The sequence below is a fragment of the Vicugna pacos genome, chromosome 14 (genome assembly GCF_048564905.1).
Source record: "Vicugna pacos chromosome 14, VicPac4, whole genome shotgun sequence".
Taxonomy (NCBI): Eukaryota; Metazoa; Chordata; class Mammalia; order Artiodactyla; family Camelidae; genus Vicugna; species Vicugna pacos.
The window spans coordinates 11943519-11957964 of NC_133000.1; the positions used below are offsets into that span (position 1 = coordinate 11943519).

Consider the following 14446-nt stretch of genomic DNA (forward strand, 5'->3'; position numbering starts at 1 on the left):
GTGTAGAGCACAATTTTTCAGTTATAAATGAACACATAAATATTCATTGTCACATTTTTCCTCTGTGAGCTACCATAAGATCTTGTATATATTTCCCTGCTGTACAGTATAATCTTGTTTATCTATTCTACAATTTTGAAATCCCAGTCTATCCCTTCCCACCTCCCGCCCCCTTGGCAACCAGAAGTTTGTATTCTATGTTTATGAATCTATTTCTGTTTTGTATTTATGCTTTGTTTGTTTGGTTTTTTTTTTTTTTTTAGATTCCACATATGAGTGATCTCATATGGTCAATCCCTATGTATTAAGCTACAATTAACATACAGTAAAGTGCAGACTGTAAGTGCGTGGATTCTGGCAAGTGTATACATACATGTAACCAACACCCTAATTGATATATAGAACATTTCCATCATCCCAGGAAGTTCCCTGTGTCTTCACCAGTTAATCAACTCAGGTTAATCACAGTTCTGATTTCTATCATTATTTATTAGTTTTGCCTGTGTGTCGGGCTTCTTTGTTCAACATTAAGTCTGTGTGACTTATCTATGTTGTGTGTACTGGAAGTTCATTCCTTTCCATTGCCAAGTGGTATTCCATTGTTTAAATATACCATAATTTCCCTTATGTATTGGTAGCCATTTGAGTTGTTCCCAACTTGGAGTTATTCTGAACTCCAAACACTTTAATGCCATCTTTTTGTGGACTTAGGTTTTGGTTTTTTTTTTTTTACATAAAGACCTAGGAGGGAAATTAATATGGTTAACATAATAAGAAACTGCCTGATGGCTTCTAGCTATGCATCTCCATACTCAGCAACATTTGGTGGTGTAAATATTTTATTCAATCTAGTGTATCTGACTTGATTTGGTTTTGTTTTTTGAGGGGGGAGATGATTAGGTTTATTTATTTATGTATTTATTTTAATAGAGATACTGAGGATTGAACCCAGGACCTCATGCATGCTAAGCACACACTCTGCCACTGAGTTATGCCCTCCCCCTAGTCTAGTGTATGTTAAGTGGTTCATTGTGGCTCTGAGTTTCATATCCTCCTTGACTATTGATGTTGAGTAACTTTTCAATGTAATTATTGAAATGTGTGTATCTTCTTTTGTGGAATATTCCATTTGTGTTTTTAACCATTTAGAAAAACTGAATTGTTTATCTTTTTACTATTCATTGGAAAAAGTCCTTCATATATTTTGACTCTAAGTTCTTTGCCAGATATGTAACTTTTCCAGTCTTTGGCTTACCTTTTCATTTTCTTAATGATATCCTCTGAAGAACAGAAAATCATAGTTTATCACCTTTCTTTTCCTTTTATATTTATCTGTGCAGCATTCTTACCTGGAGGGAATCTCCTCCCTGTCTTTGAGAGTCAGTTGACATCACAGGACACGTAATACCATCACTAATGTTCTTGTTCCTTGTCCCCCATAAGCTTGGGACCAACTAGAAAACAGGGGCTGCGCTTTGTGGAGTGCTTTCTAGCTAGCAGAGCACCTAGCAAGTAGCAGGAGCTCGAGAACTATCTGTTACCCAAATACACAAATATGTGGAAAATTGGAAGAGTTGATTCAATTCCATCAATTAACTTCTTTCCACATCATTTTCTCTTCCTAAAAATAAGGAAAACTCCCCACTAACCTCACAAGCATGTACAAGCAATGAAAGCTTCATGAGGTTGTGAATGGAGCTTTTTTGGACCCTTCAATGTACATCAGTAAGCAGCCTGTGAATACATATTTTTCACAGATTTTATTATTATTGTTATTATTATTATTATTTAATGAATCCTGATTTTCTTTTGAAAAGCAGTATACGTAATTCTTTATTTTTTATATAATTCTTAATACATTAGATGCTCCTCATCAAATACTGGGACATCCTGAATCAAAAAAAAAAAATATGACCAGTTGGAACTTGAGATACAGGGCTTGCCAAATGACTTCATCACGTCAGAGTGATCAGCTTTTATTCTAGAGAGGTTCACTAATGTCAAAAGCCATCTGGATTACATAAAAATGACAATGTCATCATTAAATCTGTCTGAGAAATTAGACTTTAATGAATTCCATAGAGACCTCCAACTTGATCATGGGAGCTAAGAAGTCATAATACTCTTCTGACAGGAAGGTGCAGTTTAAGAAATTTGGAAAGCACCAGCAATAGATGAAAATGATGGGCTCATGGAGGAAGCAAAGTGCAATCTTCTCCTCCCGACAGGAAACCACAGAGTGGAGCGGCCCCTGCTCAGTAGACAATGAGACACAATCAAACGGCATTCAGTGCGTGATGAATAAAGCATTTGAGAGCAGAGTGACTTTTTCCATAGCAACAAAGCCTCAGAAAGTCTAGAATGTTATTGGCCAGAGTCTTGTATTGTTCTTCCAGGACAATGTGAATCCTCACCCTGGATGATTAAAAGTGCCAGAAGCAAGCGTGATATTCAGCTATTCACATTAAACTGAAAAACACAGTAACATATATAAATAGCCAGAACGCTCAATTTCCAAATATGAAAAATATATATAATTAGAAACTAATTGAAGCTGCACTTTTAAGGATTTGAGGCTTACTCAGTATTACCTCATGGAAGAATGTATCCATTATCCCATCTTTGCTTTTGGAAGAGCTGGTTCTGTTAGGGGGTCTTGAAAGGGTCCAAATCTTTCTCTCCAGTCAAGGCTTTATGCTGGGAACAGAAGTGTGAGAGAAACTTGCTCAACGGCCTAGACCCCTGAAAGACAGTGGTATGAAATTGTCCTTGGCACAGAAGCACCCAAGAAATTCAGCCTCTCATAGAAAAGGAGGAGCAGCATGTCACTGGCCACATGTGACCCCTCTGCCATCATCCACGGAGACTGAACCACGACCTGGTTCTCATGCCTTCAATCACTTCTGAATATCACCCATAGTTTCAAACCTCATCCAAAATAGACTTGAAATTCCTCTCTCCTAAGAATTTGATCATGATTTAAGTGCAATGAATAGGCTGTTAGAATTCTGGTTGCAAAGAACTTAAGTTGAAAGCAGAAACTATGTCTTACTCACCTTTAATACCTTGTGTGCGAGAATAATGCCTGGTTGGATGACTAGGGAGTGAATGAATGGGGGGCCTTAAAAGGAAATGGAAATGGGAAATTTACAAGACTGTTGGAGTTGAAAGGCTATATTTAGGAAATTAAAGAAGCCAACTTCATAACTGAATTAACACTATGACTCATCCAGCTATTGATCAAAGAGAATTTATTCACAGAGCTTTTCAAATACAAACAAAATAGCACTTTTTAAATTTTTTTACAAAATGAATATTGGAATAAATGTGGTACAGCACAGTACAATAATGGACAAACGAAAACAAGATTTAATGACTGGAAAAATGTCTCTTGTTACTCTCAACTTCCATTGAAATCTCTCCTACAATGGACAGAAAGTTGCCCCTTTACTTCATAAGAATATCATAGCAGAAGCTACTCAGAGAAATATTGCATATTTTTGAATAATATTGAAATACAAAGGCTTAATTCTAATGGTCTGCATAAACACTGAAAACACGTTGAGGGCATAAAGAGTTTATGCAGGATATACAAAATACTGATAGAGTGGCTTATTGGCCCACTTATTAGGTTTAATGTATGCTTTATAAAGTGATAATACTGTATTTTAAGTGTGTATTAAGAAGAAAACAGAGGAGCGATGCACCGTTAAACCTCTCAGTCTGTGCGACAATTTCTGTGTTTGTGTATGAGCATGTGTGTGGATGCGTATGTCTGCATGTGCTCGTGTGCTTTCAGAAGTGCCATGACTTACAGGGAACATCTGTGGGTTTCCCTGCTTCCCAACATAATACTGTTTCTACTAGCCCTTATGATTCTCTGAGTCGTCATCCAAAAAAAAAGAAAAAACAACCCTTGTTTGCATATATATATATTTGTTTTGTGTATGTATGTGTTCTACGTTAACAATACTCCGTGGAACAGAAACATCCAACACCCTGCAATAGTTTTAGCCTTTGGTCCATTTTTCTCTATCATTCCATGCCCTACGTTTCTTTCACAGATCTCATACAACCCTTCCACATTGTATAATGTTTCTGACTCCACTGGGTTTTATTTCATGAGCACAGTATGGTTTAGAACCACTTTTCCACCTTTTTGGAAGTAGCTGGGGGCTTCAGTCCCTCCCAGTCCCATCGGCCCGTCTTTGTCTTCTCCTTTGTCCGCTCTTGGTGGCTCCGTCTCAGTACGGGTACTGTTTCTGTTTCTTGCCTGAGAAGCAAGCCAACCACGTGCACAGCAGCATGGCGGCCGCAGCACCGGCTCCCGTGCAGTAGTAGGCCCAGCCAATCTCACACTTCCCTAGGGGCACGAGAGGGGGAGAGGAAGCAGGCACAGATCAGGATGATGTCACAGGAGGCTGTTATTTCTCCCAGGATGTGCGTTCCTGGCGTACCAAAGTGAAACTAGAATATCCATTAGAAATGTGGTGCCCATGCAACCAGAATGATAGCAAGAGCTGAAAGTTATCTCAAGACAGAAACCTGTTCTCCCCCACCAAGTCTCACTCCTGTGGTGGAAGGAAAGGAGGAATGGCAGCAATCAGGACAGGAGAGATGAAGATACGGGATCCGATTTAAATCGCCCAAACTCATATGCATAATGTGGTACCTTAGAAAAAAATTTTAAATATAGAAACAGTCCTTCTTCAAAGGGGCCACCGTACGGAGAAGATCAGTTTCAAGGAGAATGCTGAAGCAAATACTGCTATTTACAGGGAATTGTGTGATGACTCTGGCTGGACTCTTTTGTTCTGAACTGGAGAACAAAAGCTTCCAGGTTCTCCTGAGGTCAACACTCATTATTCCTTCTTCCCAGAAAATTCTCCTCCCAAACTGTTAGAGAGCCAGTCCCTTTTCAAATGGCACCCACTTCCAACCTGCCTCATCAAAGTCACTCTGTTCACTCACCTCCCTTTACTGCCTTTGTAGCATTTACCATGGTTTGTAAATATTGTGTGTGCATGTGTTTAACTGCAGTCTATCTCACTAGAATGAAAGTTTCAATTAGGGCAGACCTTTGTATATTTTGTTCCCACTGTAACCCTACAACAGTGCCTGGCTCACAGCAGGACCTCAATAAATAACTGTTGGAATGAAAGGGAAAGTAAAAGAAAGACAGAAAGACAAGAAACAAAATAGTCAGACAGCTATTCTTTTCAAAATATAGTAAATATGTGGGGCCTAATGAAACTTGCAAGCTTCTGCACAGCAAAGGAAACCATTAGTAAAACAAAAAGACAACCTACGGAACGGGAAAAAATTTTTGCAAATGAAACCAACAAAGGCTTGATCTCCAGAATATATAAGCAGCTCATACAACTCAATAAGAAGAAAATAAACAACCCAATCTAAAAATGGGCAGAAGACCTAAACAAGCAATTCTCCAAGGAAGACATACAAATGATCAATAGGTACATGAAAAAATGCTCAATATCACTAATTATCAGAGAAATGCAAATCAAAACTACAATGAGGTATCACCTGACACCAGTCAGAATGGCCATCATTCAAAACTCCAGAAATGACAAATGCTGGAGAGGCTGTGGAGAAAAGGGAACCCCCTACACTGCTGGTGGGAATGCAGTTTGGTGCAGCCACTGTGGAAAACAGTATGGAGATTTCTCAAAAGACTAGGAATAGACTTACCGTACGACCCAGAAATCCCACTCCTGGGCATATATCCAGAAGGAACCCTACTTCAGGATGACACCCGCACCCCAATGTTCATAGCAGCACTATTTACAATAGCCAAGACATGGAAACAGCCCGAATGTCCATCAACAGATGACTGGATAAAGAAGAGGTGGTATATTTATACAATGGAATACTATTCAGCCATAAAGACCAACAACATAACGCCATTTGCAGCAACATGGATGCTCCTAGAGAATGTCATTCTAAGTGAAGTAAGCCAGAAAGAGAAAGAAAAATACCATATGAGATTGCTCAAATGTGGAATCTAAAACAAACAAACAAACAAAACATAAATACAAAACAAAAAAAGAAACAGACTCATAGACATAGAATACAAACTTGTGGTTGCCAAGGGGGCGGGGGGTGGGAAGGGACAGACTGGGATTTCAATATGTAGACTAGATAAACAAGATTATACTGTGTAGCACAGGGAAATATATACAAGATCTTATGGTAGCTCACAGAGAAAAAAAATGTGACAATGAATATATATATATATTCATGTATAACTGAAAAATTGTGCTCTACACTGGAATTTGACACAACACTGTAAAATGATTATAAATCAATAAAAAATGTTAAAAAAGAAGAGTAACTCTCGTATTATTTTGACACAGATATTTAGGAGAGAAGTTCCCACACCGATTACGCATTTACAGCATCACACAGAGTGTGTTAAATTTAAAAGGATAATAGATCGTGAAAGAGCACATCTCTACCTCCGGCTACGTCTCAGTGGCACAATGACCTCCATTAATAGTGATAGATAGAATCAGTCTTTTTCAAGGGTAACAGAGTCTCCTTCATGGACCAGATTTTCTGACAACCGTAGGCTAATGTGGCCGTGAGTCTTGAGAGTAATCTCCATTTCAAATTACTCCTTAGCTGGACTAAATAAATCTAAGAGAGAGAAATTAATAGGTAGATAAGAGATCGCAGGTGGTTTAGGACCTTTCAAAAAGTCAGCAAAATTTGTGGTCAGTCCTTCCAGCATAAGGCTCATAACACAATCAATTGTACATGAATAACAAGGTATTGACCTGCACACAGTTCCATGACTTAACATGAAAGGTGGAGTACATGATTCTATATTAATTATTGGACACACTCAAGGAAAAGAAGCTGGTGAGGCTAATTATTTAAGAATAGTGTGTGTGACAGTAGCCACGTGTGTTAACTAAAGATGAAAAAAGAAACTATGGAAGCATTAACTATCAGAAATGACAGGAAAGACAGTGTAAAACTTTTTTTTCCTCCGGTAAAGGCAATGAAACAGCTTAAGTGTATGGGTGGAGGGTATAGCTCAGTGGTAAAGTGCATGCCTAGTATGCATGAGGTCCTGGGTTCAATCCCCAGCACCTCTGGTAAGTAAATACGTAATTAGGGGTTCTTAGCTGGCAAGATCGCTGTAGCAGATGGTATAGGTGCTCCACCCGATACCTTTGGATGCCTTTTGCTGGCTTTGGGAACCTCATCCAGCAGCTTCTGACTGTACTTTACTCCTAACAAACCCGCTTCGGGGGACCTGTGAGCAGGGAGCTACTTTGCTCCAACTCTCAGGGAGTTTCAAGTACCCCTGGGGTGACCAGTAGCCAATGCAGGAGTCTCAAAACCTATTTTCTCACCTCCAGGTGGGACAAACTCTGCAGTGTCATGAATGTTCCAGAGCCCCCGTGAGTTCAGGTTGAGGCTGGGACCTCACCTGAACCTGCACCCTTGCCTGGTGTCTACTCTTTCACTACCTTGCTTTCCCACGTCCTTACAGGTTTCTCCTTGGCACATCTCCTTGATCCCTTGAACTTGAATTCTCATCTCAGGGTCGGCTCTGGGGAACCTGATCTCAGACAGGAGCAAATGGTCGAAGTCTTTCTTGCTTTTTACTGTTAATAAGGGTCTGTGAAGTTTCTTCCCTTGTCAGAGGCATAACCCACCCACTCACCTACCCACCCAAGCGCTGTCATCCCCTGAAAGACCCAGAACCAGGAGAGCACCTCCAGTATCCACTGTCTCACCCTCTGCCTGCACCACCGTCTTCCTGGGGCAAATTCAACTCCTTGCGTTGGTAAGTATGTATGGGTCGTTTCTAACAATTGTTACGTTTCTGGAGCCTCTCTGATTTGTGCATTAAACACGAAGTCAACTCATCAGCAAAACTGTCTATCAGGTGAAAATGGAAAGGCAGGACACCAAATAAAAAGTGCACTGTAGTAGAAAATGTTTGAGGAAGTTACACAATATCACCACAAATTCCACATATGGGCTAGTTTATGTGTGTGATTTATACATTTTATGGTGTAAACTTAGCAACTGGCTAAGATCCAAAATGAGCTACTAATGTTCAGTGTGATTTAAAAGAAAATTATTCTCCTATTTCACATATGAAGACTTTCATTTGCTAAGTAATTCATAAAGTAAATAATTAACTCAATATGGATTTATTCTGGTATTTTGGAGGACATAGAAATATAGCCAGTTCATCAATCTAAACTCAAAAAACTGTTGTAGAACATACACCACAAACACACACACACACACATTTTTTGAAAAGCAAGAAATGGTCAAGATGGGTGTATTAAGATCAAGACGTGTCAATAAGATTTTGGCAAATCTAAAGAGACATCCCCTCATCCATCCCCTCATCTTGATTCCCTTCTTCCCACCCTCTCTCCCTCCCTCTCTCCATCAATTCATTCATTAATTCAACAAACATTTATTAAGTGCCTACTCTGACTAGGAATTACTGGATCCTAGGGAGCTCCTTTGGGGAAAGATACAGTCCTTGCTATCAGGGAGCTGTTGTCCAGTCAAGGGAGTAAGGATTAAACAATAATTACTCAGATAATTATATAATGATAATTGTGATTTGTGCTTTGAAGAAAAAAAAAAATCCAGGATGCTAAGGCACCAGATCACAAGGAATTTTATACTCAGCGGTCAATGAAGGAGAGTCTTAAATTAGAAGTGAAATTTAAGCTGAGACGTGGTAGGTGAGCAGAAGGTAGCCAAGCGTGAATGTGGGAGGCCAGGGAAGGGTTACTCGCTCCAGGGGGATGGGAAATGCAATGGAGAAATGTAGATTTAGGTCTTATTAAAGTACTGTTGTAACAGATGGATGCCGCTGTGGGTGTAAGGGAGCGATGGAGTTGGGTGTGACCACCTTCAGAGTTTGAGAGCGAGAAGCCTGAAAACTTCCTTCTCAGAATGTCCGTCTATACTGGTGTGTTGAAATGTGAGATAGTTAAAATTCAGTAAATCTTGAGCACCGACTCTATGTGTTGCAATATTCCAGGAGCTGGAGACCCAGGAGTGAGCAGGGACAGACGGCATCTTTGGTCTCACGAAGCTTAAGTTCTAGTAAGACTGATCTTGAGTGTCACTCACATCGGTTGCAATATTTTGAAACCATTCCTTGCATGTTTTACAGGCATGTTTTGTAGAAATTCAGTTGAATGAAATTAACTAGATATATAAGGGATTTTTTTCATGAAACTATACATGTAAATGTACCCTGAACTTCTCCAAGGGAAAAGTAGGGTATTTTTTCTCTCTGAGCATGATTCCTTCCATGGTTAAAACCCACATGCTCAATAATAAGAAATTAGCACCGTGTTTTACAGTAATAGGAGAAAAAGTCTTTTCGAGGACACTAGGCTATTAAGAAAGAGCAGATGTTTAAGTTTATACATTTTAAAAGGCACACCGCAGCCCAGGAGTAGTAACAGAACCGAATGAAACCAGGAAATGGGGAATCACTCTTCCCCGGCCTCTCTCTTCCCCTGTCCGGGCAATAAATTCCTGTTATTACAATGCAAACAGAAAGCATTTTACTAGAGGACAAGTTTTGTCTGTGATCCTTTCAGGAAATTAGAGAAGAAAATCTGTTTAAACTTCGCCTTTTGCTCTCTGCATTGCTGCATCAGACAGGACTCCAAGCGTCCTTGTTGGCAAACTGCTGCTTTCCGCAATGGGGAATGCTATTCTTGACAGATAATAGAGGGTAATGGAACAGAAAGCAGCAAACCACAGCGAACCACCTGCAAAATCAATGGGAAAAGATGTTGTGGCTGCATTCCAGGGCAGCCCCAGAGAGGAGATGGGTGGGAGAGGTGTGGCTGATTTTTCAGGGTGGCTCAAATTCGTTTTTACTTGCGTCTTTCTTCTGTTAGTAATAAAGACAGAAGAAAAGGTACAAAGAACACAGCCTTATTACGAATAACAGTGAGATTCCAGAGATCAGTTCATCTTTTGAGGACGTCACATTCATTCCTTCATTTGTTTGATTAACGTTTCAGAGCTTACCACATGATTGCCTGTCTCACTCCTGTATCGCAACGCTCAGTACGATGCCTGGACCGCAGCAGACAACCGACACACGTTTGTGGCACGCATGGAAACCAGACACTAGGGCTGAGAATAGAGATCTGAAATGAACGGTTCTATACTAGCTGTCATGGGCAGACCGTGAGCCAGGTGCTACACAGTCTAGACGTGGCATCTCATTTAACCATTTTTGCCTGTGACACTTACAGGAAGTCAGTGAAGCAAATCTGCTGATACTTTCCCAACATCATTCTCATCTTGAAGATGAACACATTGAGTTACGTACAAGATAAGCCGCTTGCCCAGTATCTCAAATAAATGGTGACGCTTGAACTCGATTGGATCACATTGATTCCAGAACTTTTTCCTGTGCTCAGATAGGGGGCTACCAGAAAGTATCCATCTGAGGTTCCACACCTGCACAGCTCAAATTCATGAAAGGGCGGGACACCCAGAAGAGTAGCTGGACTTAACACTTACTGCGCACAAACTATCTGTCAGGGGAGAAGAGACATTACTGTTTATTGTTATTGCCATTACTATTATTATTAATACTTTCTGAAATCCTACTAAGTTCTACTATCAGAGTGTAGATTGGGACGGCAAGCTTTTTTCTTTTTCTTTTTTTTTTCATTTGAGCATCTGGAGATTTTAAATGCTACTTTGCATTTGTTATTTTTTGCAAATGGACAACCATGAAGCAAAAATAAAGTCCAAGACCAACACCACCCAATATGAGAAAAATAAATAAATCCCATCTCTTTCATGTATATTTTTATGCTTAAACTTATCAATCTGTAGATTAAAATGTGGTATCAATGTTAATTTCCTCATTTTGGTAATTGTACTGCTGTGCAAAATGATACTATTTTAAGGACTTATTCACTTAAGTGTTAGCGTTGGAGGGGCACCCCATCTAGGAGAGAATGGAGCAGGACAGAGGGGGAGAATGACAAGCAAATACGATGACACTGAACATGAAGGGAATCTGGGTGAAGAGTTTATGAGAATTTTTTGTACTCCTTTTGCAACTTTTCTACAAATCTGAAGTCATTTCAAGACCAAAATGAAAAAATATGAACATTTATATATAGGTATATACACAAATAGATACTTAGATACACATATACAGATGGTCCCTGACTTATGATGGCTTGACTCACAGTTTTATGACTTTATAATGGTGTGAAAGCAATACACATTCACTAGAAACCATAACTGTAATTCTGAATTTCAGCTTTTCTGGGGCCAACGATGTGCAATCTGATCCTCTCTTGTGATGCTGGACAATGAGCAGCAGCTCTGAGTCAGCCAGGCAGTCACAGGGGTGAACACTTAAAACCGTTCTGTTTTACACTTTCAGGACAGTATTCGATAAAGTTCATGTGATACTCAACACTTCATTATTTTAAAAAAGGCTTTGTGTTAGATGATTTTTGGCCAACTGTAGGCTAATCTAAGTGTTCTGAGCTCATTAAAGCAGGCCAGGTTAAGCTATGATGTTAGGCAGGTCAGATGCAGTAAATGCATTTTCAGCTTACAATGGCTTTACTGGGATGTAACACCATCATAAGCTGAGGAGGATCTGCATATAAAACCAGTGGGACACTTTTATACTTGTAAGTACAAAGAGCAGTGCTTGGTAAAACATGGCATGCAAAATGAGAAATGTGCATAATGAAAATTATTGTGTATTTTCCTCATGAAAATATTCATTCACCCCCTTCAACTCCATTTACACATGTTGCCCTGCTGAACTTAGCACACAGCAGAATGACCAAGGAGGTCCCTGCCTTCTGGCCCCATCCCAGCTAACACAAAACCTACCCTCTCCCAGCCAACCACAGCCAACCACAGCCGATCAAGCCAACCACAGCCAATCATGCCAATCCCAGCCAATGAAACAAACAACCGGCTGATATAATCCCACCTTAATAAAGTGGACAGCATTAATCATGAAATACTGTGAAACAGTAAGTGAGGGGGATATGCGTGCAGGACACGGGCACCCAGGTGGGCAGGAAGCTGAGCAGGGGCTCTGTCTTCTCTAGGACGTATGGAGACCAAAGCAGCACATGGGCACAGGGGACCCATTTTCTTCCTCAAAACATTCCTCGGGCCGGCAAGATGAAGGAGTTAAATTCTCCACGTGGGAACCAGCATTTCCCATTGAAGGAAAGGGGTTTTTCCAACTGACACAGAGAAGGATTTCTACTTACGGGACGTACCTAGAATAGGCAAATTCATAGGTGCAGAAAGCTGAGTCGTGGTTACCAAGGGCTGGGGGAGGGAATAAGGGAGAGTTACTGTTTAACAGGTATACATACTATTTGGCATAATGAAAAAGCCCTGGAAATAGACAAGTGGTGATGGCCGCACAACACTGTGAATGTACTTAATGCCACTGAATTGTATTGTATACTTAAAAGCGATCAAAATGGTAAATGTTATGTTATATGTATTTTACCACAATTTAACAAAAAAGGAGCAGTGTTATGTGGGGTAGAGAACAGAGCAGAGAGGGGTCAATCAGAGAAATTGGAAGAAAGATCTAAGAACTGGACGTCCAGGTGAGTTTGCTGGGTGTGGCTTCGCGGGAACCAATGCTTCTGCACGTCCTCCCACACCTGGGCTCCGGGGTTCCCATGGTGGGACCACAAAAAAACCTGCTCATTGTTTCCCCTTCACATCAGATACATCCAGAGCCCTTCCTCCTAGATCCGCCCAGGGTCCTTCCTTCTAAACTCTACATTGAATCAGGACCCTGTATCATCCCATCCTGAAATCCCCATCAGAATCACATAACCATGAAAACAGTAAGAGGCCTTGCCTACATCGCATTCCCGCAAAACAAAGGAATAGCAAGAGAAATGAAAATACCCGAGTGCCTTCGGAAAAGTAATTGAATTTCAGCTCAAGGGTCAGAAGAGGCGGGTGAGTGGAGCAGCATCTGAATTCTCATGACCACACCAATCAGACTGCTCGCTGTTCCCCGGCCCAGTGAGTAGTTTTGTTACTACACACGTTTGCACGATTTGCCTGTACAAATGGTTTAGGCTTTGTCCTGCTTGACCGGCCGAGTCTCTGCTGGCACAGTTGTTATGAGTTCTTGCTCCTGAGCACCGGAATTCATCCTAGAAGTTTCACGGGAGATAACGCCACTCTTACGATGACAAGGCTCACGCTGGCTCTACACACAGAATGTCTGCGACGGCCTTTGTGCTCACACTGTGAACTGACACGGAATCCCATCTCCCCGGGGCCGGATGGCTGAGATCACCAGCGGGGCCTCATTCAGGGCATGATGATAAAGATTATCCTTTGGTTTCTGTCTAAAGCTGCTATTTATAACGGCTGGAACTACCTGAAATTCGGCTCCTTTGACTCATGGATGGCCCCAAAGAGAGCCTGAAAGGACCCAAGCTGTCTCTAATTGCTGCTTCCCAGCATGGCCTGTGGCTGCTGCCAATTTTCCAACAATCCCACGTGAAGAGGCACTGCTTTCCATCCTGATGGCATTTTATCTGCCCTCCCCATTTGTACCTGTGACACTCTCACGGGCACGGAGCCTGTGAATATAGCCTCTGTACCCGGTGGAACGGAAATGCATGGCACAAGGGCTGCTTTGATCTTGGTTAGCTGCCCTCCGTCCAAGAGGTTTCCTTAATGACCCCCTCCTTGCTTGTAAGGTAGCTCTTGGGAACAGACTTAATCCAATTTGGTCAAGCACAACCTTGAGACTCTGGTAAATTACAACACCCGCTGGAGGAATGGGAGTGATGGTGAGATGGAGCGACTCTCCGACAACCTCGCTGCCAAGTTACAAATGAAAACAAGTCTCAGATCAAATCGTCCTGCACATACGGACACTTACTAAATGAAATTATCCAAAAGCAGGAACAAAACAGCTCACCAACCTGTTCTGGGAGCTAGTTAAGTCCTAGCCCTATTGTTTTAGGTGTGCGGACTACCATCTTGCATAAAAGAACCCCTGAAGGCAGGTGTAGCAAGGTTCCAGGGAAGGATGCCGCTCCCTCTGGCAACAAATAACCCCAAGTCCTCTGAACTGAAGACTAGAACTGGAGCCCTTAGGGATGACCAGGCGTCGGCCACCATTCCTAAGGAGAGAATGGGTGCGGCCGGAATGCTGCAGTAAAGCTGATCTCGTTGTTAAAAATACTAAAATACATTCCCCTGGGTAAACAGCCACTGCCCCAAGTTTTTCAAATGCCTCACGGTCCCTTCCCTCCTCTGAGAACCCCAGGAAATCCTCGCCTCACGTCTCAGAAATCAAAAAGCTAGTGCCTGGCCGGGCAGGGCCCCTTGGCCAGCATTTGCTTTAATTTCAATTGGTTATTAAATGTTTTAA

The 14446-nt window shown here is 41.3% G+C and overlaps 1 protein-coding gene across 3 annotated transcripts in view; it reads right to left on the minus strand.

Annotated features, from left to right (window-relative positions):
• Positions 1–3234: 3234 nt before the first annotated feature.
• LHFPL6 (LHFPL tetraspan subfamily member 6) overlaps positions 3235–14446 on the minus strand; it is a 203291-nt gene continuing 192079 nt past the window's right edge. For all 3 annotated transcript variants that reach the window (XM_072976156.1, XM_006210118.4, XM_031684596.2), the window contains exon 4: positions 3235–4363. In XM_072976156.1, the coding sequence (XP_072832257.1) occupies positions 4245–4363 (119 nt within the window). In that variant the 3' untranslated portion in view covers positions 3235–4244. The remainder of the gene's footprint in view (positions 4364–14446) is intronic.